Raw genomic sequence first — 25,290 nt, forward strand, 5'->3', positions numbered from 1 at the left:
CGTACAACCACTGCAGCAATAGGAAACCGAGTCGTTTGTATCAATGGCAACTGTAAATTGTTGTCAGCTATAATTTAGCTTGCAAATGACAAAAGGCCAAACAACACATTTGACAACAGACGGAAGATATTTGAGGTACACAATCTATTTTCACACTTTAGATCCCTGAAAGTCATGTCTATATAGGATGCAAGTCTTACAGACTTGCCCAGGAGATCTGCAGACTTCTCACTGTCTACATGGATTTTGAAAAGGAGATGACCATGGAGCATTTTCCTGGGAGGTAAGATTTTTTCAAGTAATCAGGATATATTAGATAGGATTATTCTAACTTTAGTCTTCTACTACAAGGATGTATACATTTGAGCTAATCAGTTCTACAGAAACTGGCCTTTTAATAGCCAGGTTTATGTCATCCTAAAATAAACTTTCAAAATAGATTGGACAAATTAAGCAACATGAGTAAGATCTCCCATGTATTCATTCTCTCAATCTTTCCACAAGAAAAGAACTATGGCAACAGAGTAATCCAGTGGATAGTTTTGGGGTGCTTCAGATATAGTCCCTTTGCTCACTGAGGCATCAAACTGCATTTACATACATAATAAATGTATCATTTCTTTTTTCCTAACTACTACTACTTAGTGACTCAGGGGCACATCTACACAAAACAAAAAAGCACAGGGCACAAGAATGTGAGAATAGCCACACCACTCAAACAAGTATCACATTCCTGAGAATGCTCTCCCAGCTTCCACAATCTGCAACTCAACTTCCTGAAACATAGGCGATGCCTTTGTCTGCAATAGTCCTCAGAGGATTTTTCTTCCATTATTTTGTTCAGTTGTCTTTGAATCAATGCACATTTTTAGCATCCAGAAGATCGCAGAAAAAGGAGCTTGAAAATAACAGAGACAGCTAAATTCACCCAGCTCTTGAATCATATACATCAGCTCAGGGACAGAGCATATTTCACCACTCACAGCACCAGGAAAATAAAGTAATTCTATCTCCAGAAAGGCACTAATAATTACACATAATGCAGTACTACTCAAGCCAGCAGTAGTTGAGTGTCTGCATTTCAACTTACTCACCTAGCCATGCATGCACAAAATATTTAAACCTTACTTTTTTGTTTGCTGCTTTTTAAAACAGCTTTTGTTCTTGCTAGTAGTTCATTTTTAATTTGCAGCAATGATTTGGCTTTTATATAGTCCAGATTATAAAAAGAGTTATAATGTGCAGGAAAAGTACAGTGCTTTGATATTAAATATGCCCTGACTGTTGAGCCTTATGTAAACTAACAGTGGCTTTGGGATTTGGGCTGACAGTGAATCTGCAAGGCACTAAGCAAAAAACCCAAATAGCATTAACCATGGAAACTGGGTAGAATGCAGAATGTAATAACAACTTGTACTGGAAAAGCTACATCGCTTGATTATTTTACAGATAACATCAGAGAAGGAGCTACAGAAAGATCCAAGGGAAAACACAATTCTAATTTCATTCTAGATCTACCTAATTCAATCTGCAGTGCTGTACTATGACTCGTCCTGCTGGTTCATGTGTGGGAGTACAAAAGTGTAAAAACTGTCCAGCTGGATCAAATCAAAGGCTTTTTTTAGTCAAGTATATGTCTACAACTGTGACAGCAACAGATACCTGTGGAAAAGTATAATAACAAGGCAACCATAGAGTGATACTTCTCCAGTGAGTTTCCCCAGTCTTCAGCAACTTGGGGATCAAGAAATTCCAGAGAACCAGTGGTATCTGTCTGGTTTTGACACTCTCTATGCATTTTTATTCCATTAACTTTCTAATCGTTTTTCAACACATCAAAGTCCTGTGGCAGGGAGCTCCAACTTTAGTCATGTTATAGAAGAAGGACCCCTGGTTATCCTTTTTGAACTTTCCATCTGATAGATTTGACATCCTAGTTTTCACACTGAAAAAGAGGGCAAAATAAATAAATAAAATCTCTACTGATCTTTCCCATTCTACTCATGATTTTACAGACCACAGAATAAAACATCCCCTCAGCTGTGTCTCTTCCAGATTGAAGTCTGCACTGTCACTCCTTAATTGGAAGATGCCTAATGCTCTTGATTACCCTTGGCACCTCCTCTGAACTTTTGCCAATACTCTTATATCCACTTTGAGATGTGGGAACCAGAGCTGCATACAGTATTCAAGATGCAGCACAATATGGTTTTATTAGTAACACTGACTTCATCAAGATGCTTTTGCTTTGTTCTCTATTCTTTTCCTAATCATTCCTAAATTCCATTTGTTTATTTGGCTAGTACTTAACAGTGAATTATAATTCCAAGATTGTTTTCATGAACAGTAATAGCTAGCCCAGAGTCCAACATGGAATATGTAAAGCTTGGATTGTATTTCTCTCTATCTGTATCACTTTATGATTACTTACACTGAGTTTTATACACCACTTAATCATGCATTCCCTCAATATTGCAAGGTCCTTTGAAAATCTTTGCAGCCTACTTTCAACTTTACTATCATATATAACTTAGCATCAGCAGCAAATCTCATCATTTTATCCTATTTTGTGGTGTTATATATCTAGCTCCCATTAATAACAAAAATGTAATTTGAGAAAGAAATAGTACATGAAAGATAGTTTTGTAATTCTACATCCTGTTAATTATAGTTTTTAAACTTGACAGGTACAGCGAAACTCTTTTTGGTGCTTAGAAACCTGGATAATTACTAAACAAATTAAACTCACTACCATTACTGAAATGTCGCATACATTTGAAAGTGGTAAGCCAAGCAATTAATGAAGTGTGACATGGAAATTCTGAACCTCTCACAGCAACAGTCACCTTAAAAAGGAATATTTGTTTATGACACTGAAAGAACTGGAGAGCAAGTGCCTTATGAGAAAGATTGCACACTGACAGAACTGAGGGATGAGGACTTATATCATGATACTAAAGACACCACTATAAAAATCTGTGCAGTGCACTAACATTCGTAACTGAAAAGTCTTATTCATTTACGCATTAACTTTTTGCATGCATATACAAGAAAACTGGTATTTATCTAAACTGTTACTGTGGAACAACAACAAAAAAATACATAGGAGACCAAATGATTAGAAACTCCACTAACATGCTCTTTCCCCAGGCAGTGTTATGAGGACTGCCTTCTGTACTGAAGATGCTGTATTTTAGACTAGTAGATTTTCTCTGTCAAGTGCAGGTAACTAGTTATGAACTCAATAAACCTGTACAAGTGCCTTAATTTGCGCAGGGACAGTGAATGGATTACATCCTGAAACAAAGTGAAACTATCCTCTTGAATACACATGCCAGTACACTTTGTTAGCCATGGCTATTTCCAAGCCTTAGCTAAGAGGCAAGTGACGTTTATCCCAAAGCTCTGCCAAGCAGCCTGCTGAGAGCCCTTTCCCAGGCTTGCAGTCCATAAATGTACAATTCAATGAATTATCAGGGAGTCAAGGAGCAGAGTGTGGGTAGCAGACAGTGTCCTTTACTCCTGCTTCCTTCTTCAAGGCTGAGGTGTCTGGACCAGAGCAGGGTGGGCTCCCCCGAGCAGAGCTGCAGTGAGTCCAGAGAGCAGGCCAGCCTGGTGCTCCATGGCAGCCAGGGACGAGGACAACATTCCCACTGGGGGGCCGCTACATGGCAGTTTGGCTCCAGGTATCACCAACTGCTGTGGGCTGGGGTAATGTCCTCTTCATACCAAGCCAGCCAAACTGGCACGCTTTCTCCCCTGCTCTCTGTATGCGGGGTGCCAGGGAACACCTCCCTTCTGCTCTGCCCACTGGGGTGGCTTCCTTCCCTTCCAGAAATACCAAATGCACAGCTGTGGAGAAAACTACTGGTCCAAGCAGCTCTTCCAGTATGCTGCGAAACATGGCAGCTCATGTAAGGGAAGAAGTTAGCTTTTTAACGATAGAAATGTTCTAGCCCTGCACTTCTGTTCATAATTACAGATAAATTACTGACATAGAAAACATTTCCGTGTAACTCAGATTACAAATGAATATACACGAATATACCTTTTCTCCAGGAAGACCAGCAACACCATCCTGTCCTTTGGTACCCATTTCACCCTACAAAATAAATTATTTAGTTAGAAGTTCTAAAACTTCTGATATTATTAACTACTGCTCATGTCATATCTGATTCCATCTGAATCTAAGTATTTACTGTGAGGGTGTCTGAGCACCAGAACAAGTTGCCCAGAAAGGTTGTTGGAGATATTCAAAAGCCAACTAGACATAGTCCTGGGCAGCATGCTCTAGTTGACCCTGCTTGAGCAGGGGACGGTCAGACTAGATGATCTCTAAAGGTCATTTCCAACCTCAGCTATTCTGTGATTCAACAGAAAAATATTTTCTACCTCTGTAGATCTGTTTATCATGCTTAATAATGTATCAGTAGAGTATAGGGCAGGATTCCATATATGTAACACCAAAACCAGACAAAATAAATACATTTTAAAACATTTAGAAAGTCAATTTATGCCCTCATCTGACAAATACTTGCACATATACATTTCCTTATAAAGCAGTTCTGCTGATTTTAAGGGAATTCATTGGGATGGTAAAGCTAAGCCAAGTGGATACATTCACCGGGTTGTGTGTTCTTCTCTGAGGAAGCTGAACATGTAATAAAGAGTTCTTTGGTCTAAAAGCCACAGGCACATGATACTTTAAAACAACATTGTTTAAGCCCACTCCTTCTTCCCCCCACCTCCAGAAAGAAACCAAACTCCAAATTGTAAGCAGTTTGTGAGAAAATTTTAGTCTTAAGAGACATATCACTGATTGATCAGGAGATGTATGGAACTTCCCAGCAGCTGCAAATCAGACCATGAGTCTTAAAAATGGTTGAAGAAAACACCAAACATAAATATTGCTTAATGATGTCAAGCATGAGAGTTACAAAGCTTAAAATTAAAAAACACAGGAGGACATTAGAGGAAGATAATGAAAGCATTGAAACCATATTATATTCTTTCATTAAAAAAAAAGCTTTAAGTTTGTGCACTTGTACCAAGGGGAGAAAATTCTCTGGCAAACAGAAGATGCTACAGCCTTTTTCACAGTAATCCAATTCTTTATGAAGAGAATCTCACTGTTTGAAAAGATTTAACTATCAAATTGTTCTTTGATGGAAAGGGTTGCATAAATAAGCACAGGAGCCACAACTAAACAAAAAATAATTGATTTTTAAAATAGGATGTAAACTGGTGTTTGATGCCCAAATCCAAAACTGCAAACCTGGAAAACCCTGCTCAGAAATTAGTGCCCAAGACATCTAAACTTACTAAGTGCATTATTTTTAAATAGGACAGCCTTGGGAACTTATAATTCTGATCCTCAGCATATGCAGAAACATCTCAGCATTTGGCAAAGTTCATAAACTTAGTCAATAAACCCCTTCTGTAGTAACAAATATTAACCCCTCTGATGATCTTCCCAAATGGGAGCCACATACAGAGGTGCAGCGGCCACTTTTTTCCATCTGTAACATACAGGACAGGAGATTCTTAATTCAACAGTCTAACAGAACACCTTGTCTAGGCTGCAGGGTAGGCAGGGTCTGTCCCCTCTGCAGCATACAGTACTCCAGCCTGTACCTTTGCTGGCCTGGGCCACCAATGCCCGATGTCAGCACACTGGTTGCTGCGAGTTCTCAAACTGATTCAAAGTTCAGAAGCAGAATATTAGGAAAGGCAAAGTGAACTGCATCCCACCAACCAGGTCTCTTACTGAGAGTAAGGAGACATGTTTCCTATCCAGATGACTATTTGTGCATTTTACATGAGAGAACCACTGTGTAAAGTGCATAACCATTTCCTAAATTACAACCAGGTCTCTCCATCAGGTTTAAAGTGATTTTAATTTATGTAATTACGGTACAATAACATCAGCTTGGTATCTTAGAATCAGAATACAACCACTGCTGTTAGCTTTAAAACAGTCATACCTGAAAGAGTTTCATAGACAGAATACCGTAAGTACCTTTATTTTATTTTGTCAGTGTAAATGTAATACTTCTGTTCCAAAACAAAGTTATTAAACTTAATGAAATTAAAAAAAAGGAGAAATAAGATTGGCAAGGAGACCCTAAAGGAGTTCCCAACAACAGTATCTGCTATATCCCAGAACGCCCATTATAAAATACTTAATCCATGGGTAAAGGAAGGATTTATAATATATGTCTTTCTTCAGCACTCCCTTTAGGCTACCACTCAGCAGTTGCTGACTCACCACACTGCCTGCAGCAAACTGTATTGAGAAGTGCTTAACTCTTCTTAGGCTCTACTCTGCATTGTACTCCAGGGTTAGGCTCTGAGAGTTTAAAATTGCTTTTTGTCTCTAGCCTCAGGGAAAAGAGAAAACATCAAGCTGCTAAGGGTCAAGTTTCCTTGTTACCTTTTTCTAACAGCAGAATGATATATCCTAATGACTGTCACCTTAACTTTGAAATAAGCTGTCACACCCTAATACTATTGTTGTTGCTTCCCTACTATCCATAAAACTTATCCATCCTTCCTTCCTTGCCATCCATTTCAATTTCTGAAAATCCTTCACAGAAACCATCACAAGTAACTGCATCTGCACAACTTGGCTGAAAATACCTTTGTTTATAACATGTGAGCCAAGCAAATCAATCAAAACAAGCAACACCTGGGTGTAGAGCACCACTCCATCCAAAAATTTTAAACCACTGACCAGAAATAACAATGTTTAAGAGGAGCATGTGGGATACCTTGTATGTCCTACTCTTTTCAAATACTGGAATGGTTCTTAATATAGGTATGCTAAGTTAGTCCTATCTCAAAAGCAGGATAAAATCTTATGTGCATGAATGGCATAAACCCACTGGTAGTATGAGAGATAAAGAAGCAGGAATGGCCCCTAGTTACCTTATCTAATCACCAACAGAATGGCTGTTATATCTATGCACACTCTGTTCCCTTATGACACTGTCAACTATTTTAATAGACCAGAACCACTCTGCTACGTTCAGCAGTGTACTTTTACATACCATATACTCTAAAATTATACAGCCTGCTACATGTGTCAGGAAGTCTTTAGAATACATGACTTACTAATTAGTTAACTGGGGTAGATTTACACTGCTTTTTCATAACTGCAGATGGACTCCCCTCTTGAAGACTTGAAGACATGAAGTTATGCCTCTATCTTGTAACTCTGATTTTAATAACCACAGTGAGAAAAGTACTAGTTTTTCATGCTTTTATTCAATTAGTTTAAAGGTTAGATACTACATGTTGTATAACCTATAATAGTATTACTGAACATTCATACAGGCAGCCTGACAGAATAAAAGGAAAAAAAATCGTAAATTCATTTTCTTTTTTTTGGCCTGATTATCTGCATAATAATGGTGAACAAGTATCAATTTCTCTTTCTTACATTCAGGATGCCAAAGGTATAGAGATGAGAGGAAAAAACAGGGTTCCTGACCTCCAGGCATATAATCTACTCCCTAGATAAACCTCTTTTGTGCCTTAATAAGAGTATACTAATTACTGACATACTTATGAATTTATGTATATAAATGAGTAAGAATGAGAATAAAGAATCATATTTGCTTAGAACTACCAAAACCAACAGAAATACGTACTGCCAGAAGCTGGTCACTCCTGAACACTAGTTAAACTAGTTCACAGTTAAAGCCCATCCGAGTCTCATTTTCTCCTGTGTCAGGGTTAAAGAAACAAAATCTTAAGGATGAAGTTTTAAAAATTAGTATGTTAAGTATGAGAATAAATGGCTAATAAGTAAAAATCCAGAGGAAGATTTTCAGATACAAATCTCTTATGTACATTTGCAAATCCTGTCCTTAAGATTACAAGAACTGGTGACAATAATGGATGCTGAAAATTAAGAACCAAGGAATAATTAATTTAACTCCCCTATAATGTCCTTCTCCTTCCCAAAACACCTCATTACCTCTAGTTAGACTAGATCGCCGACCCAGTCATATAAAAATAAATCTGATATATCAAGGTAAATGGAACCTGCATGTTTTGTTATTGTTTACTCGGGGAGAGGTTCACAAAATATTCCTCAGTTTGCCTAAGAGTTTTTTTGTAATCAAATACTCTGATAGTGATGGGAAAGCCTGTGATGCACAAGGGTAAAATCAGGCAAACTGAGGTCATTCACTTCTAATTTGGGTTTATCTACCTTCCAAAATGACAGTCAGATAAACCTATTCACTTTCTGATATATCAATACTTCACTGCCTCTCCCTTTCACATTCTCAGTTTTCATCCCAACAGTGATTATGAAGTCCATAATATTCAGAATTGAAAGCAAGTAATATGAAGACAGGGGTCTGGTTCCCCATATCATCCAATCCTGATGAGAGGCAGACTCTCCTTTAGATTAGAAGGCATTAGATGGCTTCCAGCTCTAACTTAAAGGGCCCATGAGAAATGACAAAACTTCAGTACCCATGAGATGTTAGAAACCCTGACACTCCAGCTCCTAAATATTTGACTCCTGCCAGTGATGCAACAGAAACATTAGGAAACCATTAACTTCCAGCGGCTTTGATATCTTTGGGCAAATGTATGAATAGTACTTTATATGGCCTGGATTAGATATAGAAAGTATGTTTTCTGTGAAATTTTCTTTAAATTTCTTACTACTCAATGCACAAGGTAACTAGACAAGGAGACCTTACTGTTCCCCACATGACTGCCCAGCTTTGAGTCAACAGTTACTCCAGACAGAGGTGAAATATTCTTAGTCTGCTGTGCCTGTATGCCTCTTCTGAGCAACAGAAGACATTCAGTACATAGGGAAGATCTAAACCTAACTCACAATTTCTAAAGACAAAAAATGAAGAAAATAGCTAACCAGCAGCAACCAACAATCCAGAGAAGAATGTCTTACTTCACCTCAGAAGATTACAAGAAATGACTACCTTCGGCTGCCAAAAAGGAAACAATGAGAAATAGGTATTGTTTTCAAGACACGGGACATCCACCAGGAAAAATGAAATTATGTGAACAAGCTGAGACTGTTAAAATTATAACACAAATATTTCACAATGGTTATTCAAAACTGCTCTGGTAAGTAAAAGAACTCAAAACCATTTCAAGAGAGATGAGAACTCTGGAACTCCAAATCCCTTTTAGCAGCTCTGGAAATGTACTAAAGGAAATCTGCCATGCCTCATATACCTGCCTGGGAGGGGGAGAGAGAATAGGGAAAAGATATTCAGGGCTCCAAGAACTATCTCAGTCTCATACAAAAGAATAACTTCATTTTCCTATACAAGGCTAATCACGCACACCTTGTAAGAACTGTAAACTAGCCACAGGGAAATAAAGCCTTAGCTGGTCTGTCTCACCAGTGACCAACAATATCTGAATGCCACAAAGGCAAGAACGATTTCATAAGCTGATGAACACCAACAATACAACTTGTATTACTATCGGTTATGAAGCACATTCAGTGTAATAACATTCTAAAACAGGACTGTGAGCTTTAAGTCTACTGTTAGGATTTTCTACCAAGGGTAACAATGAAAATTCTTTTCAACAGAGGCCAAGATATTTACTGAATAACACATTTAAGCCATAGCACATTTTCCAGAATGTGACATCTTGCAAACAATAGGATGGCTACTACATTTTTGACAAGGTTTATTTTGGTCATAAGAGGACCGTGTGGAAATTTAGTAGGCTGACATGAAAAGAAAATGTTGCTGTCAGCTTTCCATCATAAGTTTTCATAAGCCAAGCCAAATTCTTAAAGAGAGCACAGACAGCAAACGCTTCTTCAAATGATAATCGAATCTGCCAAACTGCCTTCTATCTGAAGTGGAAACAATTTTGCACATCTGACACCACCTGCAATATTACACTTGAGATCATTTTGTTACATTGATTCAGTGTGTTTCAAAAGCAATTGACCTTTACATCTTTGTGCCATTCACCCATTATTCAACGCACCTGTTGTAGAATTTGAAATTACATGCTAGTAGCAAACACAAAATACAGTACCTGTTTCCTTTATCATACATTATTATTGCAGAATCACATACAGCAAGAGTAACCTGAAGCCAAATGTTCTGATAGAGAGAATGACAAGTGACTACCATTTAAATTAACAAATTATAGTCCTTTCTCATGTAAAACCAAAAAACTTTTTTTAAAAAGGTATTTTTTTTAAACACCTATATTTGCAATTTAAGAGACAAAATAATTTGGAACATCTTTACATTGTGAATTAGCATGACACATTAATATATAATCTCTAAAGCAAAGTCTACAAGGAATTTGAGAGGAGGAAAATATTCTCAGTGGAGTTCTGGAAGTAGAAGGGGGAGTTCTGTACTTATCAGGTCATGATTTTAGTACTAAAACAAAAGCAAATGAACTCAGTAAATACAATGGATGATAGCAATTTGGCCTACAGCACACACTGTTAGAGTACTACATTACAATATTCTTCTTGTTCACAGTGGGGACATATTAGTTCAGATAAAACGAGGAGCTTCTGTCAGTTCTCAAAACACTCCTGAACTAAAATCCGAGTGTTGCTTTTGTAAGGTTTGATTAAGTAAATTATCTTTCCCAGTTTTCATCTCTGCAGTTTTATGTGTGTCAATAATATCAGAAAAGTCCATTTAAGAAAATACATATTACTATCAAGAAAGACATACTAACACTCTCTCTAAAGAGAGCTGCTCCCAGTAGACATTGTACTGTCTGGGCTTCCAAAAGTGATAAAGTGGAAGGCAAAAGGTTAATATAGAGACTGTGTCCTTTATACTAGATCTGTCATCTGTATGATTAAGTTCAGAAACAGTCCCTATGCAAAATTAGGTAAGCTAAAAAGCACTAATTTAAAAATTAGATGTACACACAGAGGAACAGTTCTTGTGATTACAAAATGGTTAGAGAAGTATTTAGACCTGGTAAAAAACTAATTAGGAAGTGTCAGCTGACAAATACAATAGATTCAAATTCAGAGAAGTGGCCAAGTGTGGGAAAGAAAACTCATCCCAAAGACAAGTTGGAGAAGCTCTCTTCTGCGGCATCACTCAAGTCCTCCCCGGCCTGGGGGCGAAGCGGCGAGTACCTAGCCCAGGAGATACCTTCGCTCTCATTCCCAGCGGGCGGCGGCGGGCCGGGCGCTGCCGTGGCCGTGCCGGGGCTCAGGACTTGTCTGGCTGGTTTGAGCGCCTGCGCCGGGGCCCCGGGGCTGCTGCTGCCCTGCTCCAGCGCCAGCGCCAGCGCCGGGCCGGGCCGGGCCGGGCCCCTCTGGGGAGGGGGTGACACCCCCGGCAGTCACTGCCTGGCAAACAATAGCCCTTTGTGTGCGCGGGGCGGGGCGGGGCCGCTGTCACACTGCCGCTGGCAGCCCCGGCCAGGGAGGCGGCCTGGGGGGGGGGGGGGGGCGGGGACGGGGGTGAGGGAGACCCCCGTGCACCCAAGGCTGAGGAGGAAGATCCTCCCTCCCCCCCCCCCCCCCAAACACCGCACTCCTCCTGGTGAGGACCTCAGGGTGCTGCGACTCTGTAGCCCTCCGCGCTGCGCCTGGGGAGGACGAAGTGCCCCTCTTAGGGCTCAGAGCCTAACGTGACACCAAAGGAAAGGGGTGTGTAGTAACACAGAGTTTTTTTTAAAAAACAATTTAAACTATTAACAATGAGGTTTCTCCACATTACTTAGGCAAATTGGAGTACTACACTGTTAAAACATCAGCAGGACTAACAATAAATTCTTAGCTCTATATATACAGTGTTCCCTTCTGCCTGGTACAAGATATGAGTCTACCAAGTACATTGACAGCTCCTAACTAGCAAAAGCCCTATGGCATCACTGTTAGCCAAGTGTATTTTACCCAAGTTTTTTTTTTTTTTGCCCAATAGATTTTTTTGCTTTCATGAATTCCAACTTCTAGATCCCTATCTGAGCCAAATCTCCAATCTTTTTAGATTTGTCTGTCACTAACCTCTGTAATCAAAATCAGACCACAAAGGAGCCATTCTCAAGGCTGCATAACAAAATAAATATGCCTCAGATGCAATCAGGTGAATCTGGGTTATAAGAGGAATGACAGAGAAAGAAGAAATGAAGACTAGCAAGGAAAACAGATGGAAAGGGCAGGCAGACACCTTCTTTGTTCTCCAAAAGTTCTTTTCTCTTATCATTGTGTTATAAATATTTTCATAGCGAGGCAATATATTGCATAAACTTATTTCTACCAATCCTAAAATAGCCTTTTAAAAGTATTTTTCTTTAATTAAAGTATAAATGAACAAAACACTCTAATAGCAATAAAGTTCTCTAGGGTGTGCAGCAAAAGGCACTTTAATGTCTGAAAACACTCTGCCTCTGTCTTTTTGCTTCCTATCATGCTTAAGCATTAACCAACGATCTATTAACACAGCTTAGAATGGGTTATGACTACACTAAAAATTTAATTCTCTTTGGATTTCAATTTAAAACCTTTTGTGAGCACCAGGTTTACTTAAAGCACCTGAAAATAAAAAGATATCATACAATTACTTTTGTAGCCTGTTTGATACAGAAAAATAGTCTGTATATTCAATGAACATGTAGTTGTTCAAATTACTGCCATCCGTATTCTCTCTCTTTCTGAAGTATTTCTGCATATTGAGGAAAAAAACAGGACATTCACATCATGATCAGAAGACAATTGCAAATTACAATAAATTTGTTTAGTATGAGGCTGATGTCTATATATTATGCTGGCTCAGCAGAATGTGGAAACGTAGTTCTGGAGAACATATAGCAAAATATATTAAAGCACAGGAGAGTTCCACCTGACTTCTGGCCACCTGAAACTTGAGAAATACACAGCTCCATTACTCGCTTGAGAGAAACGTTACAGTAAGAGCAACACAGGATATTTTTCAGGGATCACCTAAATTCTAAGCCTGGCTGCTGCTGCTTCTCGGTTTTCATTCAACAGAAAGAAGCTATCAGGCAGTCTGAAATGTGAGTGTTAAGGGCTGAAACCAGTAAACAGCAAATGAAGAGGATACTGGCGACTTTTTGAGTCTTAGTTATTCAGACATTAAAGAATAGGAGGTTGTCCCCTTACAACCACAGCTACGGAATCAGGATCTTCTGGCAGATATCCCTCCGAGCGAACACTACTGAATCCAAACTTGCATGAGGAATAAAAGCGACAGGGACTACTGTCCTTGAGGCAGTTTTTTTACACAAAGAGGTGTATATGGTATCAAACTGAACAGTCTGGCAGACTTGAGGCAAGGCAGACTTGAAATAAAGCAGCTCCTCCACCCATGAACCTTCTCAAAGCCAATAGATATTTTGACTGTTAACTGAAGAAATTTTCTCAGGATGTCATAAAGAATATATAATGGAAGGTGGGGCATACGAACAGGAAGGTCACCAACACAAATGGACTAATTTTGATCAGCAATGCTCTTGCACACTTCAGGGGGATGGTTTGCCAGACATACATCAATATTTACATGAAAGCCTGTTCTTGTGAAAACAGGGCAAAATTTGGGCCCACGATACGCCCCAGCTTTTGGCACAGACCCCATTCAGAGGTGTGTGGATGAACTCTGCCAAGTGCACAGGGATAAAATGCAAACAGCAATCATGCTTTGTACTGGTTACAGTGCCAGATCTTATGCCACAACAGAAAAGACACAATCTAATCTTAGGGACAACTACGTTAGGCTGTAAGAGAAGAACAATTTGGGGGGCCCAAATATAGCCTAATACCAATTTGTGTATGTAGACACTTTCCTACCCATCCCATAGCAACAAAAAGAGATGTAAATTCAGTCATACATTTAAGTAATGTGGAAATTAGTATGAGAAAAAGCAAAATAAAGGGATGAGCAATGTTGTGACAAACAACAGACAAGAATCATACATAAGCCCCCTCAGAAGTGGACCAATTTCAGCCAGGCAATGCAGTCCAAGCAACCGTTCTGGCTGTCTTCACAAGCTATTTCGGCTCCCTCATTAAACAGTGTGCTCTGTTGGAGGATGCTGAATTAGGCATCTCTGTTTTAACCACTGGATTAGGACATTCCAGATGCCTTCCTCTCACACTATATTCCCTGAACTCAAAAGCCTTATTCACTGCCTTTCCTGCTGACTTGTAATAGTTTATCCAAATTGGTCCCTCCCGGAACCCAACAAAAACACAATCCTAGAGACGTCCTAATCTTCCAGCCAAGTTTAGGGAATGGACTGTGAAGGGAAGATCTCTGATATACTGACCTTCAGTATCAAGAAAACGCCAAGTTAATTAATAAAAGAATGTCAAGATAAGCCACTACAGAGCAAAAATACGGAATAGGCCCAATGAAAGCAGTACTGACCGACCTATATTACAGGTTTGCCAATGTCAAGTCCCTCTCTGTTCACAATTAAGAAGATTTCAGGCAACAGAGATATCAAAGAATATACATTGCTCAGGTCCTATGAGTGAATTCTTACCCTCCTACTGATCACTGAAAGGATAAATTCACAGCACAAGATTTGGGCCATTAACAGTGGCATACAAATAAGTACACAGTATTGACAAATCCTTGTCAGAGATGACACATACATGAGTTCCTGTTTTTTGGTGATTAAGAGAACAGACACTAGGATGTGCCAGCACAGTGTTTGATGTGCATTTGCTTCATGGGGAGGTAAACAGTATTGCATGGAGCTCATGAGGGGGCCCCCAAGTGAGGCAGCTCTAAGCTGCCCAGCGGGAAGGCCACGTTCACAGAACCACAGACTAACTGACAAAGACTTTAACCCATGCATAAAGACAGTCCTTCAAGGAATAATACAGTCTGCAAGGTTTCTATTTAAGACAGAGGGAAAAAAAAAACAAAAGTAAAGATTTGAGAGAGAGAGAATGTAATAGGTATTTTACCTTTTCACCTTTAACTCCTTTCTGGCCTGGCAAACCAGCTACTCCTGGTAATCCTGCTTCTCCCTGTTTTTTTTTTTAATTAAAAAAAAAAATCAGCAAACAAACAGAAGCAGATCCAAAATATGTTAAGTATTTGGTTTTCCTAGTCTTAATCACAAAGGCCTAATGACACAATTAAGTCAGAATAAATATGGCACAATATCTAGGAGAAGGATTAAAAAAAAAACACTGAAGAAAATCACTTATTCTCTCATAAAACCACTTACACTAAATACAAGGTTGTAAAAGTAATTTTCATTTTTATCATTGATCCTGTTTTCTTCATGTGTTCAAACCATGGAAACTTACAGCTCTTTGCAACTCTAACTTTTAAAATAATCTAAAATGTTTTCTTTCCTAATTGGGAAATATAATATTATATTTAATATCATATTATATATATTTATTATGTATTAAATTACATGTTATTTATTATATTGTTTACCATTTATATTGTATATATTTATATATATCACACATATTATATATATAATATAAAATAATATGTGTAATATATACATATATAATATAATGCAATTTAATATATAGAATACAATGTTCTGGGGAATATAATATTACAAGATTTTAATGCAGTAAGGCATTTTTCATATCTACAGAAACAAATAATTATGCTTTTTTATACCTAGCAGGATTAAACATCGTGATGCATTAAAAATCAATAAGAAAACCCCATACTTTATTTGGAAAGCAGAAGCATCTGTCTCTAGATTCTTGCTGTGTTTCTGGAAGCATGTATATTTTGCTGGCATGAACAGTCACTGGGGAAGAAGTAGTGGCAAGTAACTTGTCATCACGGGGGCACTAAAATAAAAACAATATATTATGATTTTTAGTTCACTTTGATTAACAGATAAATATCCTATTTCTACCTTATTTTCTGTTTTAATGCTACTGTACATACCCCATTACAAGGAAGCCACAACAACTCCCATACAGAGAAAAACCTGTAGTAAAATGAAGTCTAGCCATTGTGATCCCTCTGTACTGAAATCAGTGCTGGTCAAAACTGATCTGACTGGCTCACTTCTTTCTTCTGAAAGAGCCCAAATAGAGGAAGTCTTACAAAATTTTAAGAAATGAAACCAGAAAATGCCCATGCGAAAATAGAGGGTATTTGTCAGTCCCTTCCCACTCTGAAATGCAAAATGCCAGAGTGGATTGGGGGTGGGGGGAGGGTGAATTTTGTTGTTATTTTTTATAATGAAATATTTTGGGCATGTGTAGCTTGGAAACAAACAAACAAAAAGCCTTGAAGCCAACACTCAGCTGTCTGTAATCCATGAGAGCTAAGGGCCTGATAAATTACAGAAGCTCTCAGTAAGATATAATAAGGTCTCCTGCGAGCCTTCTGTCAAGGGAACTCCCACAGGATTTACATGTTTGTGTAAAAAATCTGTATCCAAGTATAAACTCCTTCCCTTAAATTACTGAAAATGTAGCTCTTACAATTGCTAAGAAAGTCATGAAAAAAAATCCCAGAAAATATAATGCTGGTTTCAGAGTGAAAGTCATAAACAAGCTGTACATTATTTTTATGTCTTCAGCACAGGAAGTATACATGAAACTAATGCTGCTTTTATCTATATAGCTGAATGAACATTTAAGATGCTACTAATAAAACATGCCCTTGATCTTTTTGTGCTTATATATAATTAGGGTGTTTTGCTGGCTTTTTTGTCACTGTGTCATAACCTCTTAATTGTATTGTAATTGTATTTCTGTGCACAAAGTGGAATCTACAGAAAAATCTACTCATTTTACTTAGCCATGAGCTTGTACATTCAAGAGGAAGTCTGCCTTATTGTCAGGAATATATTTTGAAACATATTTGAGCAAGAAATTGTTATTTAAAATTGAAATTTCCCTTGATAAATTAGATCCATCCTCTTCTACCCTTCCGAGCACCTAGCAGTTGTCAGTTCACACAAAGTATTCTGTTCCTTTCTTCTTGGACAGCTTAATCCCTCCATTCCAGCTCCCTTCTCCCCATTTCTTTGAAGATGAGCTCAATTAGTCCTTCTGCAAACTATGGCTTGTTCTGCTGATTGCAGGCTAAGAGGTGATGCTACTTCCCACTATCTCAGAGGAGTCTTCTTTTACAGACTGTCCATTACTATCTGACTAATATTTTAATGTGTGTTTTTTCTGTGTTTTTTTTTTAAATGGGCCTGATTCAACAAAACTGTATTCTACTGTATTTCTAGTATCTTCCAGTTTATACAGATTCCATCTATCTAAACAAAGGGAAAAAGTGACTCCACTGAACCAAATGAATCCTTTATATTAAACAATATGCACATCTTAGCATATGCATTATAAAGATAAGAGTATTTGCCAATTATGAGACATCCATCGCTTCATGTTATTATACTGAAATAATGAAAACACCCTCATCCCCTTCCAATATTTCCTGCTCTCCATTGCCATATAAATTCTTTCATGGGCTTGCTTTTCACCTATAATACTGTACTAGATACAGTTATTAAAATAGTCACTCTTATTTGAAGCCATCCTCAGGTCATTGGCAGTGATTTGTTTTCTCTGCTCTGAGACTTCCTCAGTTACTAATCAGATACTAATCAATGTCAAGAAATGCATTTAAAAAGCACTAGCAGCATCTAGTTCATTAGATTCATTAGATGAAATTAACCTAAAGTTCCCTTTGCAACTTCTTCACAACTCTTTAATAAGAAACAATGAAACAATTTCTTTTCCATTCACATTTGTATTTCAGCAAATAACTTACCAGGTCTGCAGATATTTCACAACATGTATCTTCTGTTGCAAGTTTTGGATTACAATAAACTGTTATGCGTTGAAGTTCAATCTATCAAGAAACACAAAACAAGAGATTTATACGAGCTGTAAAAAATAATCTGTTTTGGCATGTATTTTCCAAACTTGGCAGCAAAAATGGACAAAATCCAGAACTTAACAATTACACAGTTCCTCACTTCAGGAACAAATTCTGCAGTATGTTTCTTTGATGTAAACCCCATTTTAGATTTCTTTAGACATCAGGTAGAATCCTTTAGACTTAGATTAAATTTATCTTCATGTAAATTGCAACCCTCTGCACTGCTCTTGCTAGACATACTGCATAGGTACTGCATAATGCATTTTCTGCAAATGATCTTTTGGTAACTGGAGTAAATGAACAGCAAAGAACTGAAGTAAAGGTTTGATAAGCTGTGTTTCATATTTATTGTCTATCACTCTGGACAGACCTTTGCCTGGACCTCTCCACTACATCATCTGGACAGCAAAAATCACAAGCTCTGTACATAAGACTTATTTTAGAGATTTTGAGTGGTTTGGTGGAGAGGAACAACACCTAACATTAAGTAGCTAATTTGTCCTTACAAAAGCCAGAACAGTTAAGGGACCACACTGACTTCAGTCACTCACACTAAGGTTTAGAGGCCTCATTTCAGAGAACAGTTTTGCTAAAATATGCATCTTTCTGCATCTGTTTTGTATTCTATCCACTTATTTTCTCCCTTGCACTGGGTATTGAGGAGAATGATTGGTGGTACAGGATCCGCTCTGCTGCCTTCACCAGCTTTATGCCAATAATGTTTTCCTCCAAGTGGGGAATTCTTGACTGGCAACATCCACTCAGAATTATCCAGTCAGTGCCATATAACCAACACAAGGCAAAAAGAATCTGCTCCTTTTCCTGCATGTAACTTGGCAATGAGGGAATGATACACACATTTCAAACAGATATGAACTCAGTCTTACAAAATAAAATGAAGTATGAGCTTGGCTCCATGAAGTTAATCACACATGTAAGACCTTGAATGAGTCTAGGTCAAAGTGCATAAGCACCTTGCAGGACTGATCCCTCTTACAATGCTAGCTTGCGATTATAATATGCTATTTTAATCTGAAACTGTACAGTGTACAGAATACATCTGAAACTTTCACATGGTCAGTATAAACCTCGAGCCAGAGGCTTTAAAACTGGTAACTTGATATCAGTATATTTAAAACAAACTGACATTTCCTGCAACTTTCAAATTCATTGCTCTGAACTCTCTATACAAGAAAATGTAGTTTCTGGAACAGAATATAGCCCAGAATATCAAAGGACACCATTTTTATCTGTAGCTGAGACAACAGCTTGCTTTTTTCAGGAATGCTGCATTATGACTTACTTTACCTTGCATTTGCATTTCATTCTAGAAGAACTGCAGATCTTGTTCACTGTCTTTTGATGGGGAGAGGTGGAGGAAAAGGACTATCTTACAACAGCCAGCTACAAATGCAGAACCCATTACTTGTATCAAAAGCTGCAGGGAGCACACTTCCAGACACTTCCCAGTGCCTCCGATTTGGAGGGGGGAGTGACAAATGCAAACACAATAGGCCCCTATTTCAGCATGGCTGAATCACCCTGGCATGTGATACAACCTTAATAAATAGGTGATCCTTAAATTTTTTTTGTGCATCTCCTTTAACAGAGAGAAACAAATTGTAACTAGATGACAGATACAAATTTGCATTTGTCATTCATGTAGTTGAATCTCATAAAATTGAAAGAAAAAATTTCTAAAGGAAGTTATCTTTAAATGTAATAATAATAGATCTACAATAACTACATGGCTGTCACTCCAAAGTGAACAAATTAAAATAAAGACTCCTGAAACCAGGACCTGAGTTTCTGCAGTCCTTACTTTGGTAATGGAGGGCTTGCCTTAGCAGATACTACAGCAATGAAATCGCTTAGAGAAAAAGACCTAAAGACATCACGTTAAGAATATGCATTCAAAATTAACAACCAGTTATGAACTTTTTAATCTCCATAATTCTTTATGATAATGTTAGTAAAAGTGTGGCTAAAACATGATTTCCAAGTTATCCAGTTTTGTTTTCATGCTACTCACATCTACTGGCTTATCATCTGCAGCACGAGAAGCAATCAGAGTCCTTCCCTGAAAGTCAGTGGTGAATTTTTCATCAGTCTGCTTTCTCTCAATTAAATTACAATCCAAATAGAGGGAAATGATCCCCAACTGCACACTAATACCAAGTTTATGCCACTGCCGATCAAACAATGGATAGATTTCTCGACTCTTAAAAGCGTAGTGCAGTATATTTCCCTGAGCAGATTTGGTCATATACTCCACAACTTTTTTTGCACCATCTATAAGGACAGAGATCTGAAAGCAAAATAAAATAAAACAAGTGGTTATTTAGAAGTTAGAGTATATGAATTAAATGCATATATAAACCATATATAATAAAAATAATTTTATTGCATAGATTGGGCAAGAATTACAAAGCATTCTTTTAGGTAACTTTGTAAATACACATCAGCTATAAATCATAATATGCCTTCTATTCTAGTATGTAGTCTTATTCAATACATTTTGCTCAATTTCTGTAATCCCTATAACAAAGGATCAGCTATTTCAGAGCAGTCTATCTATTCTGTGTAAACTGCAGCTAAATCCAGTGATGAAACACTATATATTTGTCATATTACTATGAAAAAAGAAAACTGAATGAAAAAAAACAAAGAAGACTCTAACCTCAGGTGTGTCATACTGATTTAAAATTTGCCATATATACCACCGTTCTTTCTTGGTGTTTCGTCGTACACGGAACGTTGCTATTAGAGAGTATTCTTCAGGAAGCCCATTTGGAAATACTTGCCTATAGTGGGGAGGAAAAAAGAGTTCTCTTTATTCTTGTACAAACATAAACAATGTTTAAAAGATGTGAACAGAAATAATATTTGTTGAATACAGGGAACCAAACATTCCCTCTCATACAAATTTACTAGCTTCAGTGCTCGGAAGTGCCTCTTCTCACTTCTTCCAGCTGAAAAGTACAGTTAAGACTATCTGTAAGAATAAACAGCTAAAGATAAAGATTCCCCTAAGAAATTCTGCATTCTAACTCTTTTTTTTTAATATTTAATTGTTATAAATAGGAATCTTAAAAGATCTGCTGCAAAATGAATGCCATATATAAATACATTTTGAAACATTACTTTCCCCAGTTTATTTCTTGGATTCTCTACAGAAATACCCCCTCTCACAAACCCAACATCCTGCACATGAAGATGAAATTTCTGTAATAAGCAGAAACAGCTCAGATACACTTCCTGGCTGACAAGGGAAATGATGAGGATGCGAGGCTGGCAGGAGGGGACAGAAAAGGCAGCACATCAGAGCCAGGCTCCAGAAAAGCTATCCCCCAGTGTACAGGGTTGAGAGTGCTGCCAGCTATGCCAGATTTTCACTTCTGTATTGCTTACAAGAGAAGGAGAGAAAAGAGGGAGAGAAGTAGAAGACAGGTTGCTTTACTTTTTGTCTTGGGAAACTATACTGGAATGGCTATACTATGGATGTATATTATTATTTGTATAGAGAAGCTGGCTGATGTCACTTTAAGGCCATTATCATCTTTGAAAGGTTGTAGGGTGCAGGAGAGGTTCCTGCGGACTGAAAAGACAAGTATGGTCTCTTCAAAAGGGTAAGCAGGAATATCTGCAGAACTGTAGGCCTCACCTCTGTCCCTGGGAAGAGTAATTGGCAAATCCTTCTGGAAGCCATTTCCAGGCATAAGGTGAACAAGAAGGTGACTGGAAACAGCCAGCGCTAATTAACCAAGGGGAAATCACGCATGACCAAATGATTACCTTCTATGATGAGATGACTGGCTCTGCGGACAAATGGAGAGCAATAGACACCATTCAACTGGATTTAAGCAAGGTTTTCAACACTGTTCCATAAAGCATCCCTGCAGCCAGGATGGGGAGACAAGGGCTGGATGAGTGGACTACAGGACGGCTAGAAAACTGGCTGGAGGGCTCAAGGGTAGTGCATAATAGTTCAAAGCCCAGCTAGTGGGTAGTTATGAATGGTGCTCCTCAGAAGTTAAAACTGGGGTTAGTACTGTTAACATCATTGATGACACAGACAACAGGAGAAAGTATACTGTCAGTAAGATAGCAGATGAAAGCAAACTGGGGGGACTGAGGAGGAAGTGATCAATATGCTGGCAGGTAGGGCTGCCATTCAGAAAGACCTTGACAGACTGGAGAAATGGGCTAACAAAGACCTCATGAAGTTCAGTAAAAGCAAATGCAAAGTCCAGCATCTAGTAACCCCATAGGACAGTACAGGCTGGGCCCCAGCTTGCTCAGAAAGTAGCTCTACAGAAAAGGTGCTGGGTGTCCTGCTGGATGACAAGCTAACCTTCAGGCAGCAAGGTGCCCTTGCAGGGAAAAAGGCAAACTGCATCAGGGGCTGCCTGAGCAAGAGTGTGCCCTACAGGTGAAGGGAAGGGATTGTTTCCCTCTATTTGGCACCTGTGAGACCACATCTGGAGTTCTGTGTCCAGACTGGGGCTTCCCAGGAGAGGAGAGAGAGCAGCTCACTGGGGTGAGCCCAGCAGAGGCCCACCAAGATGGCTAGGGTGCCTGAGCCATGATGTACATGGAGAAGCTGAGTGAGCTGGGCTTGTTTAGTCTGGACAAGAGGCAATGGGCATCAGCTCCAACAAGGGGAAAAAAATAAATCACTGTGTGGGTGATCAGACACTGGAACAAATTTCCAAGAGGATTTGCGGAATAATCTCCACCCTTGGAGACTTTCAAAATTCACCTGGATGGAGCTCATATTAACCTGATCTAACTTTGAAATTGTCCCTGCTTTGAACAGCGGTTTGGGTCCAGTGACCTCCAGGGTCAATGATTTGCGTGTCTTGAGTTTCAGACTGATAGGACTTCGGCAGGCTTGGGCAAAAATATGGAATGCATTTCCAAACGAAAAACTTCCTATGTTAATTTTGTTGTTATTTTGTTCTGTAAGATTATTATATGTCCATGCCTCTAAAAACTGTCTGACTTGCTACCTGTATCACAGAATGTATGAGAATACCAGTCACTCCTATGAACTATTTAAAAGGTTTGAATTTCAGAAAAAATGCTATTAAAAGCAGTCTATAACTCAACTCTAGAGCCTCTGGTAATTGTTAAACAGACACTATTTCTATACTAAAATTAGGATTTTGCAATCAACTTTTTTGTTTTGAAGCTTCTACATCCCAAATTACTCATTTTCTAAGACGGAGATGAGATAAATGAAAACCACAGATGCAGACACTGCAACGTACACCAGTAGCTTGTAAAGTGTTAACACTGAAATCTTTATGCAGGAAGTAATGTTGTTTGAAAACTGTCAGGGTTGCCCACTTCCAGATAGTCACATTCCCAAAGACATTCCATGGATCAGAATGGAGGAAACTTTAGAGTCTCACACAGCAGAAAAAATTCCTCCTTTTTCCCCCCACTATGACAAGTAAATGGTTTATTTCTGTATAATTAAAGATGGGATTATAGTTACATAATGATGTGCTACAAAGACTTTATCAAAAAAGAAAAAAAAAGAAGAGAGGAGGAAAGCATCAGCTGACAAGACAAAAGCTCTGCTACCCTTTTTGAAGTCAGTGCACTTTAGTTAACTTCGGACTGCAGGAAAGACCCCTTCCGTCTAAAGAGGCCTGCTCTAATCCTGCTAAAAAGCTTCTCTGTGGAATAACTCCTACTGAAATCCTGTATGTGGAAATCGCTTCGTTGGCCTATGTCCAACACCTGATTCCTGTTTTACCACAGAACTGAACTGGCTGCTCTCCCATGTCATTAGTGACCCATATGCTCTGTTACGTAGTTATAGATGTTTTAATGTCAAAAGGCAATGCAAAGTAAATAGGCTTTGCAGGGCTTGGATCCAGATTCCATACTATTTGATAATTTAATTAATGATGGACTAAAGAATATGTTTATTATTTATACAGAAAATACCTTCTTTAAACAACAGCAATACGCAAGTGCATCTTAGTAGAACAGTCAACTATCTGGAGATAGGACCAGCTGTATGGCTTACAGCATCCCAGACAAGCTAAGGACATGGCATCTCAGATTTATAACTGTAACTCACATAGTATGTCTGTGGAAGCATCTGATTAGCTGTCCGAGGCCAATTAAATCTCCTGGTTAACTTCCACAGTTGGAGGCATGGGGGAGTTTACATTAATGGGAGAAGGGCAGACAACTGTAGAAGGGAAATAATCAAAAACCTTTATCAAATGAAAGGGGGGGAAAGTGTGATTGGTATGATACATCTGCAAAACAAGCTGAAGAAGCTTCTGGACATCTTACGTATTCTAATAATAAATGGAACATATTTTTCTCCCCTTGTCTCCTATTACTTTAAGCCTCCCTGACACTTGAAGTGCTATCTAAATAAATAACGCCATTTATCTTCTAAAATTTTGAATGTTTCTTTCAGAACTTTTTCTAAAATGTTTTGGCTGTGTCAGTGCACATCATATGAAAGTTTGTTTCTTTCTTAACTGTTTACTAAACCACTTGGAAACAGGACAAGAGTTGAGGCACAGGCAAGCATTATGAAAAAGGGTGGGAGTCTGTTCTAGTTTCTTTTATCTTTGAGCTGTTAGAGGAAAGTATTTTGGAAGAAATGAAAAAAGTACACAGGGTTAAATTAATTCCTAAAGACAATACACTGATTTACACCGCCACACTCTTGCTCAGGCAGCCCCTGATGCAGTTTGCCTTTTTCCCTGCAAGGGCACCTTGCTGCCTGAAGGTTAGCTTGTCATCCAGCAGGATATCCAGCACCTTTTCTGTAGAGCTACTTTCTGAGCAAGCTGGGGCCCAGCCTGTACTGTCCTATGGGGTCACTAGATGCTGGACTTGGCATTTGCTTTTACTGAACTTCATGAGGTCTTTGTTAGCCCATTTCTCCAGTCTGTCAAGGTCCTTCTGAATGGCAGCCCTACCTGCCAACATACTCACCATTCCCAATTTAGAACCAGAAAAACATATTTCATATGCTATTTTGAAAACATTGGGTACATTGCAAAGAATTTCAGATTACTTAATGAAATTATCACAGCAGAGGTAAAAGTGATGTAAACAAATGGCAAATAACACAGTCAAACAAAGCAATGTGATATATTATGCTTTATAAGAAAACAGAACAGAAAAGTCAACCACTCTCCACTATTCAATTTTCGTTGAAAGACAGTATAAAATTAAAATTTACAGTTATCTGAACAGCATAATACCAGCAAATAGCACAACTACTCTATACCAAAGACTTGACTTAACAAAAGTGATGAGTTTATTCTCTGGGAAGCATTCTCAGCACGTAACTAAATGAACATTCCCTGGTGGGCAATTAATGGAAAGTCATTAACAGATGCCTTAAAGGATGTGCTTTACGTTCAATGCCTCCAGCCAGGTGGTGACTGCCCTAAAG

General features: G+C 38.5%; 1 protein-coding gene across 1 annotated transcript in view; it reads right to left on the bottom strand.

Annotated features, from left to right (window-relative positions):
- Nucleotides 1–25,290, bottom strand: part of LOC106492492 (collagen alpha-1(XIX) chain-like) — a 151,024-nt gene that overhangs the window by 80,877 nt on the left and 44,857 nt on the right. Inside the window, exons 7-12 of the mRNA XM_013952343.2 lie at nt 20,530–20,653; nt 19,882–20,157; nt 17,739–17,819; nt 15,668–15,793; nt 14,933–14,995; nt 4,049–4,102 (exon numbers count right to left, since the gene is read on the bottom strand). Of these exons, the coding sequence (XP_013807797.2) occupies nt 4,049–4,102; nt 14,933–14,995; nt 15,668–15,793; nt 17,739–17,819; nt 19,882–20,157; nt 20,530–20,653 (724 nt within the window). The remainder of the gene's footprint in view (nt 1–4,048; nt 4,103–14,932; nt 14,996–15,667; nt 15,794–17,738; nt 17,820–19,881; nt 20,158–20,529; nt 20,654–25,290) is intronic.

This window comes from Apteryx mantelli, chromosome 3 (assembly GCF_036417845.1).
Source record: "Apteryx mantelli isolate bAptMan1 chromosome 3, bAptMan1.hap1, whole genome shotgun sequence".
NCBI classification, from domain to species: Eukaryota; Metazoa; Chordata; class Aves; order Apterygiformes; family Apterygidae; genus Apteryx; species Apteryx mantelli.